General features: G+C 39.7%; 1 protein-coding gene across 1 annotated transcript in view; it reads left to right on the forward strand.

The window, feature by feature from the left end:
* The window catches only part of STAT4 (signal transducer and activator of transcription 4), a 38,786-nt gene that overhangs the window by 20,299 nt on the left and 3,562 nt on the right, over positions 1 to 14,925 (forward strand). The window contains exons 7-22 of the mRNA XM_059853417.1: positions 45 to 196; positions 1,365 to 1,523; positions 2,412 to 2,504; positions 3,310 to 3,369; positions 4,140 to 4,157; positions 4,238 to 4,331; positions 5,217 to 5,261; positions 7,467 to 7,550; positions 7,814 to 7,912; positions 9,163 to 9,298; positions 10,657 to 10,709; positions 11,507 to 11,601; positions 12,142 to 12,278; positions 12,711 to 12,902; positions 14,124 to 14,190; positions 14,665 to 14,773. Coding sequence (XP_059709400.1) covers positions 45 to 196; positions 1,365 to 1,523; positions 2,412 to 2,504; positions 3,310 to 3,369; positions 4,140 to 4,157; positions 4,238 to 4,331; positions 5,217 to 5,261; positions 7,467 to 7,550; positions 7,814 to 7,912; positions 9,163 to 9,298; positions 10,657 to 10,709; positions 11,507 to 11,601; positions 12,142 to 12,278; positions 12,711 to 12,902; positions 14,124 to 14,190; positions 14,665 to 14,773 — 1,593 coding nt within the window. The remainder of the gene's footprint in view (positions 1 to 44; positions 197 to 1,364; positions 1,524 to 2,411; positions 2,505 to 3,309; positions 3,370 to 4,139; positions 4,158 to 4,237; positions 4,332 to 5,216; positions 5,262 to 7,466; positions 7,551 to 7,813; positions 7,913 to 9,162; positions 9,299 to 10,656; positions 10,710 to 11,506; positions 11,602 to 12,141; positions 12,279 to 12,710; positions 12,903 to 14,123; positions 14,191 to 14,664; positions 14,774 to 14,925) is intronic.

Raw genomic sequence — 14,925 nt, forward strand, 5'->3', positions numbered from 1 at the left:
GCTGTTGCCTGTGGTCAGTCAGTGACACCTTTCCTATTTTCCAGGAAGTGCTCAGTAAAATAGGGCGTGTGATCCATGAGATTGATGTGCTGATGAGCAACATGCTGACCGAGGAGCTGCTGGACTGGAAGAGGCGGCAGCAGATCGCCTGCATCGGGGGGCCCCTCCACGGGGGGCTCGACCAGCTCCAGAACTGGTAAACCTGCCCTGACCTCGTGCTTCCACTGAAAACCACAGGAAGTCTGCTGCACTTGAAATGATCATTCCTTTAGATCAGCTGCAACAGCAGCAAATTCACCAGCAGCTAAGAGAGTAAACAACTAAAAGGGGCTGACTAAAAGCAACATTGGCCATTCAGAATGAACACTAGCCTGACTCGTGGCAGTCACTAATTTTTGGCTTTGTATCCTCCAGATACATGAGACATACTCACTTGGGAGTTTTGCTTGAGTAAGAATGGTGCTGGCTGAGTTTGTCATTGAAGGCAGTGGGAGTTGTGTCTAGGCAGGAGCTGGGTAGAGGCTTTATGCTTTGACTCACTCCTCCAGACTTTACACCGTGTAGGGATTGAATGGCAATAGTCTCTGTGATGGCAATTTTGAAGTGATTGCAAAAAAAAAAGAAAACAGCATTATATTTAAAAGATAGCATACCCATACAATGTCAACACAACATCGTGGTCATTACTCTCCCATCAAAACTCTCATATAGAAAAGGTGAAGTAAAAAGTAAGAATTAAAAAGGAAGGAAAATTACCAAGAAAATTTTAGGACTGAAAAAAAAAGATTTTTTGCTTCCCCCCCAACCCCGCCCCATGCCCCGTGTAGGTTTCTTTTCTTTTTTCCACTGAAGTACTTTTTTTTCCCAATGAACATTCTAAAAATAACTTTAAAATCTAATTTTATACACACATACCCTACTGAACTGTTATCAAGTGTGTTCAGATTTCTTTTTCCTTACTGCTTTTACACTTCTATAGACTTGTTAACTTGCTCATTCTATATAAATATTATCCTTTTATTGAGTTAATTTCGCAAAACTCCTGAGCTATAGGAAATAATTAATCTTGGCACAAGTGCCCTGCATGTACAACATCAGGACCATGTATATATTCCTTCCAAATTATCACAGACGGTGTTACATTGTTGTGAAAACATTTATCTTTGAAGATACAGCAGGTGATTTGCCCAATGTATTTATATAGTCCTGTAAACAAAAGATGAACGGATGTGAGTTTGGGCAAAGCTGGACAGCACCATTCAATACAGATTCTGACTTTCCCCAAGCAAGAACTTCAGTAGTTCTTGTATTCTAAGAAGCTGTTTACAAGAAAGGTTGCGAACTAATCCTTTGTCTTGCTGCAGTTTTACACTGTTGGCAGAGAGTCTCTTTCAAGTCAGAAGGCAACTAGAAAAGCTGGATGAACTCTTGACCAGGCTGACTTATGATGGGGACCCCATTCCTGTGCAAAGACCTCAGCTGCTGGAAAAAGTCAACTTCCTGCTCTACAACCTTTTCCGGAAGTGCGTAAGCCACTGCTAAGTGCAGAACTTTACCTCAGCTGGTACAACAATGACAACACACTGTTAAGGAAAAGGGAAGGAAGAAGTTTGAATGTCTGAGGATTTTAAGGACCAGGTTCCTAACACAAGTATGTACAGCTGTCATCAGAATTCATAGAAACGGAAGGTTCCAGGCAGCTTCTCACGGGTAGCATTTAAGGGTTTGCCATCAAATTCTGACTCTTAAATGAATGCCAGAAATCCCCTTATTCTAGGAGGAGTTATGTACATTCTGCTGAGAAAAGTAGTGAGGCTTTGTGTTAGTGATTTTGCCTTTCTTTTTTAAAGTAAATGTTCCTTTTCTTTCCTGTGTCTCCCCCAAGCTATGCTACCTGCTGCCCTCTCAGCTCACTCTTCTATTAGTAGATGAAATATTGGTATCATTTCTCTTGCCTTTTGTACAGGCTATACTCACAAGTGAGTCTCTGAAAGCAAAGTGGACTCAATTGTTTGCTGTCTATATATATAAAAATTAAAATGATAGTTTAATTATTATCATTTAATTTCATTGGAGCCATGCTCAGTGTATTTTCATACTCTGTTTTATGGCTCTGATAAAATTTTGGAGACTTTTACCATCATTGTATTTCAGAACTATAGAATTTGGTACAATTTTCAATGTCTTTCAAATATCTGTTTCTGGTGGGAACAATTTCAGGGACAGTTAGACCACTGGATCAGTTTGAGAACTGAGTGCTGGAATGCAGAGCTCCTACTTCAGCATCTGCAGAGAAATAAGTCTTTAAGAGATACCAGCCCTTTCCCCTTCCTCCCTCTCCCCCAAAAAACCCCGTCTGTTTGTTCATACATATTCCTAAAAATCCATTTGCTTCACTTCTTCTCACACAGCTCCTTTGTGGTTGAAAGGCAGCCCTGCATGCCAACACATCCCCAGAGGCCAATGGTTCTCAAAACTTTAATACAGTTCACTGTTAAATTAAGGTAAGGGAAAAAATCTGACATCAACTCCTTCATTCATGTACAGTATTTTATCCTAGGAGAATCTAGAGAGCAAAGCAGGCCAACTTGTGTTAGGGGTCCCTTCAGCTGCAGGGAAATTTTCTGGAATGGGGATATAAAGTACACAGAATCTGTCAGGCAGAACAAGTGGCAGTAAAGAGTAATACACAAAGGCACCTTAAGGGTTCTGTATGCATCAAATTCTTTTTTAAATTACTTTACAAAAGGAGTAAATAATGATGCTTATCATACAAGCCAAAATCAGGATCCTGAGAGCCAGTTCTGCACAGAGGAAAGAGAAACTGCTGCATTTTGGGGCTCTTGGGTGAATCCCAGACAAGTTATTTCTCTCCCAGAAGCTTCTTCCCTGACTTTGTGAAAGAGCAAAGGTTGGAGAGGAACTCTCATTTCATTTCCACCTTGCAGCACAAAGTTCATGGAGGGCTGGGGGTGGTGAGAAAAGGTACATGAAGAAAGCACACACACATCTGTGATGCAGTCAGAGATTTTACAAATCCATTTCCTAATTATTTGGTGTCACTGCAGCCACTCCCTCAAACACATGCCAACTTTTCCACACACTTAGAGGGAGGGTAGGGCACCCACCACTGGAAAAGCCCTGCTCCTCTTTCTGAGAAATCAACCCTGTCAATTGTATTGTAATCCTAGATGCCTAATATGTTTTCAGATTATAATAATTTCTGATACTTTAATCTGAAGCAACCAGTCTAGTGTTTTCTGGTGAGATATTCTGTTAATATTCACTTTCTCATTTTCTGTTTTGAAGGTTGCTAATTAAATTGCCAGAGCTGAACTACCAGATCAGAGTGAAAGCAACTATTGACAAGTAAGAAACTTAAAAGGGAAAATATTCTCTTACTCCCTACAGAGACAGCACAGATTTTTTCAGTGGCTACCCTATCTGATTTCAAACTTCTTTTAAAAGGAAAAGAAAAATTTAAAAAAACACCAGTTAAAAGATCAGAGTAACACCTCTGTTTTATGTGGAAGACTTCTTTTTTAAAAACAAAGCTGCTAACTCTAATTGATGGTTTCAAATTAGAGGCAAGAAGTCCATTTAAGATTTGTCTCAAGACTAAGAAAAAAAGTCATCAGACTGATACAGCAGCATTACACAAAAGTTTGAAATCAAACTGTATTGCATTTATGGGATAGTTAGTTTGGAAATAGCTCTGAGCTCTCATGATGCAACATCCCCAGCCCTAGGTACCAGGTACCTCCCTCCTTCTGCTTGTTGTGCTTCTGCAAGCCTCTAAAAGCCACCTTGGCTGCATGGACATAGATGTGAGCCCACAGGAAAGAGGGAAAACACCCAGTGAGGAGAGAGCAAGAGAAGCCAGGCCTTTTCTCTCAGAAGTTGTGTACTGTTTCATAATCAATTGCAAGATGAAATACAGCATGGCCAGATGCAAAAATCTAAGTGGACAGTATTAATTTCAGTCCTTCAGTTCAAAAATTGTAGCTCTAGGGTCAATACAAACCAACTCTGAGCAGGCAAAATCTACCATCTCAGACACACTTCTCAGTACAAGTTCTGTCTTACACATTTACTGATTCACAACCTGTTTCCTCTCCCCCACCCCTCTTCTCTTTTAGGAATGTTTCAACTGTAAGGTAAGACAATAAAAGATCATATTTATGAATTTTTACCAATCCACTGGTATTTGAGTACATAACTGTCCTGTCCTCTGCAGTAACCGTAGATTTGTTCTGTGTGGAACACATGTGAAAGCCATGAACATGGATGAGTCTGCAAATGGGAGCTTGTCAGTAGAATTTCGACATTTGGTAGGTTTGGCACTTGTTCACTGTTGTGAGTAGAGAAATAAAAGATTCTTTAGAAACTCTGAAGGGAGAACTGTATTGCTGTCAAGGCCACACTCATTTTCTTTCTGTTTGTACAAAAAGATTACTCCTAGAAATGCCATTCTATACTTCATCCATTCCATAAAACAAGACTATATATTGTCACAGAAATCAAAATCTAATCAAATCCTAATCACCAGAAAAGGAAAGAGTAATCATGCTGAATTAAAAAGCTTCACAGAAACTGAGTTTGGTTAAAAAAACCCCAAACACCAAACCAACAACAGCAAAAAAAACCCAAACCAAGCAGAAAAACCCAACACACCAAACAAACAAACAAAAAACCTAAACCACACCACAATTTTCTAGGGGAGATAGAACTGAATGCTTGAAATCTATTGGAAATTAATGCCTGTGATAAAGCCCCGTGAGAGACTCGAGCAGTGCTTGTGTAACTTCTCTGAGAGCCCAGTGAGTCCTGCTCTCTGACTAACACTCTCTTGCCTGTGGTAGTTTTGGGCCTTAACCACAGATGCAGTGCATCACTGTAGTTTTGCAAAAGGAGATTGAGATCAATAGTTTTTAGCTTTTTTTTTTTTTTTTTTTTGTGGGATATACTTGGCAAGCACCCTAATTAATGCTTTGTTACATTAACCTAGTTTCCTAAAAATTCTTTAAAAATATCAAAATACCCCACACTGAATAGATCTTTAAATGTGCAGTGTCAGAGCCTTCATTAGACTTCATTTGCGTATTGCAAATAAACTCTTATTATAACTAAGTACATCCTGGTTATAAATTATGTTCTGTATATGTACTTCTGTGTATAGTTTCTCTGACACATAAATATTGCTTTGCTTTATACAGCAACCCAAAGAAATGAAAACAAGTGCTGGAAGCAAAGGAAATGAGGTTTGTGCTCTTATTTTACATGTTGTTTTTGCATACTCTCAACAAGTATTTCAGATTTGATTTTATTTAAACCAAAGAGTTCTTAGATTTTGAAATAAATATGACGTACAGGATCCAATTATTATGTTAGTATAAGTATAATGAGAACTGTTTGGAATTACTCAAATTGTAATTGCATGCCTGAAGTCTGTATATTGAAAAAGTTACAACAGAAGGTAGAGAGTAATAATCCAAATGCATTCCACTCAAAGGTTACCTTTTTGGTCATTTAAACTTTGAAAAAAAGAAAAAAAAACAAATAAGCTTTTAAAGATTTTTTTGGGGTTGAAATAATTGTTTCCTACAGGAAAGGTCCTTTAAATATATGTTCTGCTGGTCAGGTTCAGAGCTGAAGTCAGTGCCGTTATCTTTGTATCAAAGGGGTTTACTGCCTCAGCCAGGATCAAAAATGTGCTTAATTTCCTTGCACTTGTCCCAGCCTGGTCGTAGGTTCCCCTCTCGTGGTGATTCTGTGTATGGCATGACAGCACTAAAACCAGCATAAGTGAGGGTAAAGTTGTATTAGCAAGTTTAAAAAGATATTTTAAATATATATATGAAAATAAAATCACTCACATCCCAGCCCAAATAGCTGTAGTTATACAAGCACAAGAGTTATTTGAAGTGTTCTTTAAGTACAAAGCAAAAGGTGTGATGAGCATGAGGAATTTGACCAAAACCTAAAGCAGAAGATCCCTGTGCCCCTTTCACACCCATTTCTGAACAGAACAACTCAGCACCCCATTAGCAAGACTGAAACTCGAGGCTCACTCCCAGTCACTTTGCTGCTACAAAATCACTGACACCACAAGAAGCAAATGCAAAAATGTAGGTTAAGAAATGTTGGCACTCCAGTTTTGGCAGCCTTTTCCTCCCACTTCTACACACTGTGCCTTTAAAACTATCTAAAGCTATCATAGGGCTGTGGAGAATTAGGACAGCTGAACTGTGACTTGGTTCACTGCTGATTTCCTCAAACAGAGCCTCTCCTTGGCCAAGGCAGGCTGTGAAAGTGGTTATTAGCAGAACAAGAGTTGGGATTTTCTTTGTTAACAGCAATCATAATGCTTTCAAAACTTGGTTTGTTACAGGACATTCAGTCTGCTAAAAGTGGAGTTAAATATAACTGGCCTCATTAAGAAAAAAGTGGAAGTTCTCTATTTTAGATTTGTTCTTTCATGCAGATGTACCTTTTTGCCTAGATGATTTTTCCATGAGAAAAATTTGCTTCTGCAAAATCACAATGGGGGGAGAAGGGTTGTTTCACCAGCCCTTATCAACTTTGTGTCAGAAATACAGGTTGAGCTGGATATTTCATTATGGGAAAGCATTTTGAGTTCAATTTTTAATTTCTTTTTTTAAAAGAAAAGTCTGACAAAACAAACGCATGATGGGGAGGGAAAGACCAACAACAAAGAAAACTGGAAAAGAACAAATATATTTTTATACTCTGAGTTCTGGGGATGGAAATGTATTTCAAGAAATCTGTTTCCTAAGGGGCAGAGATTTGGATCTTTGAAGAGCTGTGCTGCTTTGTAATCAAAACAAACGCTAATAATACAAACTTTAATCAACAATGACAAACAGATTTTAGTTTTTTTCCATCCAAGAAAAGCTTCGGGTTTTAAGACCAGATTTACTTCGGATTAATGATTTAGGCCTCTAGTCCTTCAGCTAGTACCCACAGCAAAACTGGATGAAGGCCCATTTGTCATTAAAGCTGTGGCTATTTGCTTTGTTTCTGGTTTGTTTCTCCTTGTAGTTGAACATCCCCGTTCAAAGTCCAATTGTCCATCAGTCAGGAAACTTTAGGAAAAGGAAAGTTGGAGACAACCTTTACCAGACACACAAAATTATCTGTTAACTTCTTGTGTGCAAATCTGTGCTTTAAAGTACTATTTTAGAAAAAGACAAAAGTTTAGAAGCACTGCTTTAACAATATTAAGGGGTTCTTTTAGATCCATCAGAAAAAATACCAGACTTCTGGACTGATTTAATGTCAGAGTTGAACAAACAAATTGTTTCCTTCACTTCCTTATTTTCCTGTTCTGCTTATATATTTGATACGAGTTTTCTCTCCAAGTGTAACCTCAGCAGCTGGAGCACTAAGCCAGTGTTCAATGCCAGCTGTGCACTCCCAGCTTTACAACCTGGTTATTCCCTCAGGGCCCTCACATGGTGACCGAGGAGCTGCACTCCATCAGCTTTGAGACACAGGTCTGCCTGTATGGACTGACCATCAATTTGGAAGTGAGTATTTGGGACAGATTATCTGAGGCAAGAGAAAAAGCCATTTTCCAGCAGTTTATAGAAGTACAGTTGTGCTGGGCCACACCACAGGCCTGCCTGCCCTCGCTGAGGCCCCCAGCAGTAACCACAGGCTGACACAAGATTTCCAGAGCTTCTGGAAAAGAAGTCTGTGCTTTGGGAAGAACGAGAGGCTGAAAACCCAAAGCACAGCACTAATACTTTCCTCAGCAGCATTTACACAGGGCCTTCATTCTCTCCACCAGACCAGCTCTTTGCCTGTGGTGATGATTTCCAATGTCAGCCAGCTGCCCAACGCATGGGCCTCCATTATTTGGTACAACCTGTCAACCAATGATCCTCAGGTAGGTCCTCAGTATGCAAATACTGACTTTCTGCATTTTCACATTTGTACTATTTGGTTACTAAATACATTAAGTATAAAAAAAAAAAAAAAACGTATTTCCCTCTTGAACTGACCTTATTTTTGTCATGTACACGGTTATCAACATCACACTTTATTGCTGTTCCCTTTATCTATCTTTATTTTCCTGCCCAGATATAAAACCACATGCACCCTTAGCTTTTCTTTTTGTAGCCTAAAGTAGTAGTTCTTAAACTAAGGAAAGGTGACAGGCCTTCTCCACACCTTCTCTGACTTCACTAGTTTTAATTTATCTTTCTTGCATGTAGCTGACTAAAACTAGACGTGTTAGAAAATAATTCTATCAGTACAACTCCAAACCAGGAAAGCAGGCATAGAGGTGAATCTGTAATGTACTTAAATGCTGCTTTCCCCCGTGGATTTTATGGCAACTTGTGCTTTCTGTGGAGAAGATTATAAATGTTAAGTAGCAACTTCTAGTGGCTCTAACCCTGAGCAAAAGCAGCATAATTCTCTCTAAGGCTGCAGCTGTCTCAGCACATATTTTAGATTTGGTCACTGTTACTGTGTTTGCAGGCTGTGGAACAGGGCTGTCAGTGGCTCTCAGGCTTTCAGCTGGGGATTAGTGCACTCACACAGATGCTCAGGGCAGGGAAAGGGGCAGACAGTCTGCCATGGTGGCAGGCCAGCTGACCAGCAGGCTGCACTGCATTATCACTCTGTGATACTCCAAACAGTTTTTGCACAGTCTTCAGTATGTCCATTGTGTGTAGAATAAAAAAAAAACCCCACAACTGAAAAAACTAAGATAGGCCAAATGATTCAACAGCACGTCACTGTATCAGTGTGGAATGGTTTAAAGTTTCCATGCACTAAACATTAAAATACAGAGATAATATCTAGATTTTTTTTTGGACAGGGTTTAAGCGTATTTTCACTGCCTTTACACAGGACACTACCAGAGGCATAGCAAGGCATTTTAACATCCAAGAGGCACACAGGGACTTTAGCTCTCTCTAGGAGTCTCATTTCCCAGCCCTGCTCAGGCACCCCACTGGACCTTGCTGGGTGCCTGCAGGTGGGAGGGCCCACACGTTTGCCCCAGTGCTTCCCCACACACTGAGCTCACTTCAACACTGCCAGATTCTGCTCAAGTACTTGCAGCCTCCTCTTACAGCCTGATATGTATTTCATGGTTGCTACCTAAACAAAGCATTCATTCTGTTGCAGAATTTATCTTTCTTCAACAACCCCCCTGCTGCCACTTTGAGCCAGCTCCTAGAAGTACTGAGCTGGCAATTCTCATCATATGTTGGTCGTGGACTCAATTCTGAACAGCTCAACATGCTGGCAGAGAAACTTATGGGTAAGTGAGTAGAAATGTACAGATTTTATTTGCTTTGGGGTTCTTATATTTGGTAGCTACAGGTAGGGGCTTTAGGCACACGTTGTGGTTTAGCACCAGCTGGCAACTAAGCCCCACACAGCCACCCACTTCCTCAGAGTGAAATGAGGAGGGGATTGAAAGGGTAAAGTGAGAAAACTCATGCGTCAAGCTAAAGACAGTTTAACACATAAAGCAAAAGCCACACGTGCACACAAGGCAAACAAGGAATTCATTCACTACCTTCCATCTGCAGGCAAGTGTTCAGTCTGGAAATCGGGGCTGGATTCATCACACAAAGGAGTTACTTGGGAAGACAGATGCCATCAGCCCAAACATCCCCTCCTTCCTCCTTCCTACTGCTAAGTTTACATGCAGAGCATGTCACCATATGGTGCAGAATATCCTGTTGGCCAGTTAGGATCAGCTGTCCTAGCTGTGTCCTCTCCCAGCTCTCCCAGCCCCTTTGCTCATGGGAGGGTTGAGAGGCAGAAAAGACTTCCACTCTGTGTAAGCCCTGCTCAGAAAGAACTAAACCATCCGTACCAACACTGTTTCCAGCACAAATCCAAAACACACTGACTACTGTGGAGAAAATGAACTCCACCCGAGCCAAAACCAGCACGGCATGACCTCCAGTTCCAGAGCTGATGTCAAAAATGTCACAATGACAGTTTTTTTCTTTAAAGAAAAGCAGGCATCAGCTTATTCTTATCACAAAGTAATTCAACTTTTGAACTTCCAGGCTGCTCCACTGAAGGAAGAGGGCATCAAAGTCACACTGAACTGTGATATTATTTTGCCTCCTTAACAATTATCTCATAAATCTGAAATCAAAAGGAAGTATTTTTGCTTGCTTATGAGATTTGGTTTGGGGTTTTTTCATTTTAAGTACGTGTCCTTGTGGGTCTGTTCATTTCTGGGGCCTCACCAGAGATGCTTCACTGGTGTCAGCACAGCAAAGAGACCCTGTAACCACAGCAAGATGAGCCATTGAGTACCCTGAGACCCAAGGGTGCCCCAAAAGGGAGAGGCCCTGGGGAAAGCTGAGAAGTAATATTTAGGCTAAAAACTGAAACTGAGCACATAGTGTTGCAAAAACCAAGTCACAGGCTACTTTAGGCAAATATTTCTAAAACTGTTATCACCTGCTTCAAAAGAATACAGAAAACCAGATCTATAGTCCCTTAGCATGCCCCTATCCCTCCCTCCCCAAGTCAGGATGTATTGTACTTCTCCCCTCACCCCCCACCCAACTATACAGATATCAAGCAATATCTATTTCCTAACTTCAGAATAACACATGCACCATTTCGGGTTTTTTCTTTTCCCTCTTTCAGGACAGCAAGTCAGTTACAATGATTATCAGCTATCCTGGGCAAAGTTCTGCAAGGTACTGTTCCAAAAGTAACACAAAACTCTTATTTCTCATAACACCCACAGCCATGCCTATCTTTGTTCCTCTGATGCTGCTGATAAGATTCCCACTTGCCATATGTGGGACTTTCAGCTCAGCATAATCACATCCCTCGTAAAAATTTCACTAGGAAGAAAACACTTCCAGAAGCATAAAGCTTGGGATTAGGGATCTACTTAGTTATATTGCTACAGATATCAGAAACTGCCATTAGAGTGTGTCTTATATATTTCTGTGCATGATCAACTGAAAGTCTTACCAAAGCATGCAATACATTTTTCATAAAGCATAAGTAAGATTGTTCATAAGTTTGGTTTTGACCTAAATTATTTCAAGACAGTCAATATATGCAATAACTTTGATGAGGAAGAGAAAATGAATTGATAAAGAAGGGTAAGCTCCTTTAAATTATATTAACTACATTATTTAAACACGTGGAGGACCTTGGAAGGAAGTTCAACTTTCTCATCTTCTTTTCACTCAAAATATAAATGTATAACTAGGAAGAAACCACAGATGTGATTTTTATTCTCCTTGAAAAATGAGGTGCTTCCAATGCATATCTTAAAAATCAGTTGGTTTTATGTCAGATTGAAAGAGAGATGTTACTCAAAACCACAGGTCAAATTGTGATTCTCACTTGAGAAAAGCAGCTTATTCTTGAGAAACTGAGAAGAAACTGTCATGTGAATGCTGGGTAACATCACTCTCATGATTCTCCTCTCATTTGTGTTGGTCTTGGTTGTGTTTTGTGGTTGTTTTTTAACTGTTAGGAACATTTGCCTGGGAAGTCCTTTACCTTTTGGGTTTGGCTTGAAGCAATCCTGGACTTGATTAAAAAACACATTCTTCCTCTTTGGATTGATGGGTGAGCAACAACAGAACTGCTGTAGATTGATCTCTCTCCACATTTTCTCTGTCCTTTGCTCATCTCAGTTTTAGCCATGCAGAGAAGTATTTGCAACAAGTTTAACACTTCTGTCTCCCTTCTCCCATTCATAACTTTTGGAAATTGCTGTCAAAGGGGAACAACATGGAAAATACAGATTTAGATCTGTTCTTCAGTTCTGTCTATGTAATCAAGTTCTGGGATAAATTATATCCCAGTACTTGATATAAACCAGGCTTCATAGTACTTTGAGCTCAATGCCATATTCCATGTGTAACTACACAAAGCTTTGGTCATAGCCCCCAAGCCTTAGAAAGCTTTGTAACCAGGTTTTGAACACCTGTATAAAGGTGGATTGTTCTGAGCAACCTGGTCTGGTGAAAGATGTCCCTGTCTATGGCAGGGTGTTTGGAACCAGGTGAACTTAAAGGTCCCTTCCAACCCAGACCCTTCTATGATTCTACACATTGCACAGATCCAAGTCTGTATTTTTTCCCATGATTTCCTGTTATACCTCAGGTACATAATGGGATTTGTAAGCAAAGAAAAGGAACGAATTCTGCTGAAAGACAAGACACCAGGAACATTCTTATTAAGGTTTAGTGAGAGCAATCTGGGAGGAATTACCTTTACTTGGGTGGATCAGCTGGAAAATGGTAAGTATAAATAAAATTTAAAAAAAAAAACCAAACAAGCAAGCCAAGAACTAAATCAAAACTAAGCCCAACTCTGCAATATACCTGTAATACAGGAGTCAAGTTTTGTTTGGTTTGAAAGTAAAATTCCCATGTATCATGTCATAGTATGGTTTTGGACAAGATACAAGTATCATAATTTCTCAAACACAAACCAAAACTCTGACATTCTACCTCTGAGCCCTTTTTATTAACAAAGCTCTCTGTGAGGTGCACCTGCTAACTGCAGGCTTTAGATTTGTTTCCAAATATGCAGAAATTAAACACTGAAAGATACTAATGTAGCTAAGAACAGGTAAAGCCTGTACAAGTGTAAACCTCAAAAGAAATGCAAAAACATGTTCCAGCTGCAGTTGCTCATCTCCAGGTTATGGTGCCTCTGTGTTTTTGCAGGAGATGTAACATTTCATTCGGTGGAACCCTACAACAAAGGTCGCTTATCTGCCCTGCCGTTTGCCGACATACTGCGCGACTACAAAGTCATCATGGCAGACAATGTTCCTGAAAACCCCCTGAAGTACCTGTACCCAGATATCCCCAAAGATAAAGCCTTTGGCAAACACTACAGCTGTCAGCCAAACGAAGGTTCAGCTCCACTTCTCTATTTACCCTTCCTGCACAGCAGCTGCAAAGTCAAGAGGCAATTTGAGCACTGTAGGGAGAGGAGGGAGAGAACAGATTAATAGTCATCTTCAAGAGAACTGGTTTAACATGTGTCTGTCATTTAGACAGCTTCATTTTGCAAATACCTCCCTGGTCTTAGAGGTTACAGTAGAGGTGATGACAATATTTAAAAGAAGCTAAGAAATGGATTTTTTTTTTTCTCTGATGCATCACAAAATTCAGTGCTTGAGTGTTTAACAGAGAGGAAACTGAAAGTCATCCTGCTTTTTGGCTTCATAGTTGTGTTACACTGTAGCATGCTATCTCTTTAATTTCAAGAAAACTCAGTTTTCCCCAAACAGCTTGGAAGCCCTACTTTGTTTCATTTCATGCAATGGAACCCTAAAACAAAGGCTGCTTATCTGCACCACCTTTTCCCAATATACTGCACAATTACCAGGTTATTGTGGCAGACAATGTTTCTGAAAACCCCTGGCAACTGCACTGGAAAATGCAAAAAAGCTAAACAAGGATGGTTCCAAATATGTTCAGGCCCACGTTCTTTTATGTCCAAGTTACAAGTCAGCTCATTTTTAGATCAAATTCATTCTTGCTTAAAGAAAGCCCTCAAAGCCTTATTTTTTTAATAGATAAAACACATTCTTCTAGACTTTCAGTATCAAAGGTTACAATTCCATTTGAACTCAAATTCCTTCACAACTCAAAAACATTTGGAAGCTACAGTATTTTTCTCTTTCATTTTAACTTTGTGGACTTTGCCTAATGCTCCAATCATCTAAAATCTAACATAGATGCTTAATTTTGTGCAAAAGAATTGCAATTCAGAACATACTGCTGAAGCTGTATCTGTATAGACAGAGCTCCAAGCATTTGCAGAAGTGAAATCTGCAGGCTCAGAGTACCCAACTTAAAGAATTGTATATTTGCTTTGAAGGCCTAACAAAATCTCTTTCATCAGCTGCAGTATTATACTGTGTTTCATATCAAGGGAGCACAGGCAATTCTGTGACTAAGATCTGAACTCAAGGACTAATCTCAGGTATTCCCCTCACTTTCATGGCTATTAATTTATGAAGGGACTTTACAATTTATTATTGTCTGCAGCACTTCAAGCAAACAATCCATTTCAAATGGATAATAAAATGACTAGACGACATTTAATTTCTCTACTCTTTATTCTAGTCTCAAAGCCCTCGGATGGAGGAGGGAAAGGTTATGTTCCTTCTGTATTTATTCCAGTCTCCAAAATGTAAGTATCCTCACAGGTGTGTTATACTTTACCTGTTATTTTTATTTAATTTACATCCCATTTCAGAGTTTGCCCTGCCTCCTTTCTCTGAACTATTTGAAAATAGTTTGGCAAGGACTGCTAAAGACAAGAAGGGGAAGTAAAGGACTTCACCTGTAGAGTGCTTTTTCCATTAATGGGGCAAACCATTTGTAAAAATTGAATGCTGATTTTATGGTACTCTGATCTACTTTTCTTTCACTGACTCCTTTTTTTCCCCAGCATCTGATATTAGGGGCAAGAAAAGAGGACAAACCTGACTCAACCTCCTACATTTTTAAGTGTATATCAGGTTGTTGCATGAGCTTACAGGGCCAGCAGCAACCCTAAGAACAGGGTTAATAAACTTAAAAACCATTCATCATACTCCACTGATATGCATAGAGGGATTTAAGTTTTTTCTTAGATATTTTTTGCTTTTTTTTTTCTTTTTAGCTTAAATGACTCTACAGAACCACATTCTCCATCAGATCTTCTTCCAATGTCTCCAAGTGTTTATGCTGTGCTGAGAGAACACCTGAGTCCCACAGCCATTGAAACTGCTGTAAGTTGCAGACTTTCCCATTCACAAGTAAATATTAAGCAAACAGGATACAGCATAGATGCTGGTTAATAAAAGGCTGCTTGTGCAACTATGAATCAGAGCTTTTTCATCACTTGCTGCATTACATTCTGAAACAATGGTGCAGATATTTC

Source organism: Haemorhous mexicanus, chromosome 8 (assembly GCF_027477595.1).
Source record: "Haemorhous mexicanus isolate bHaeMex1 chromosome 8, bHaeMex1.pri, whole genome shotgun sequence".
Classification (NCBI taxonomy): Eukaryota; Metazoa; Chordata; class Aves; order Passeriformes; family Fringillidae; genus Haemorhous; species Haemorhous mexicanus.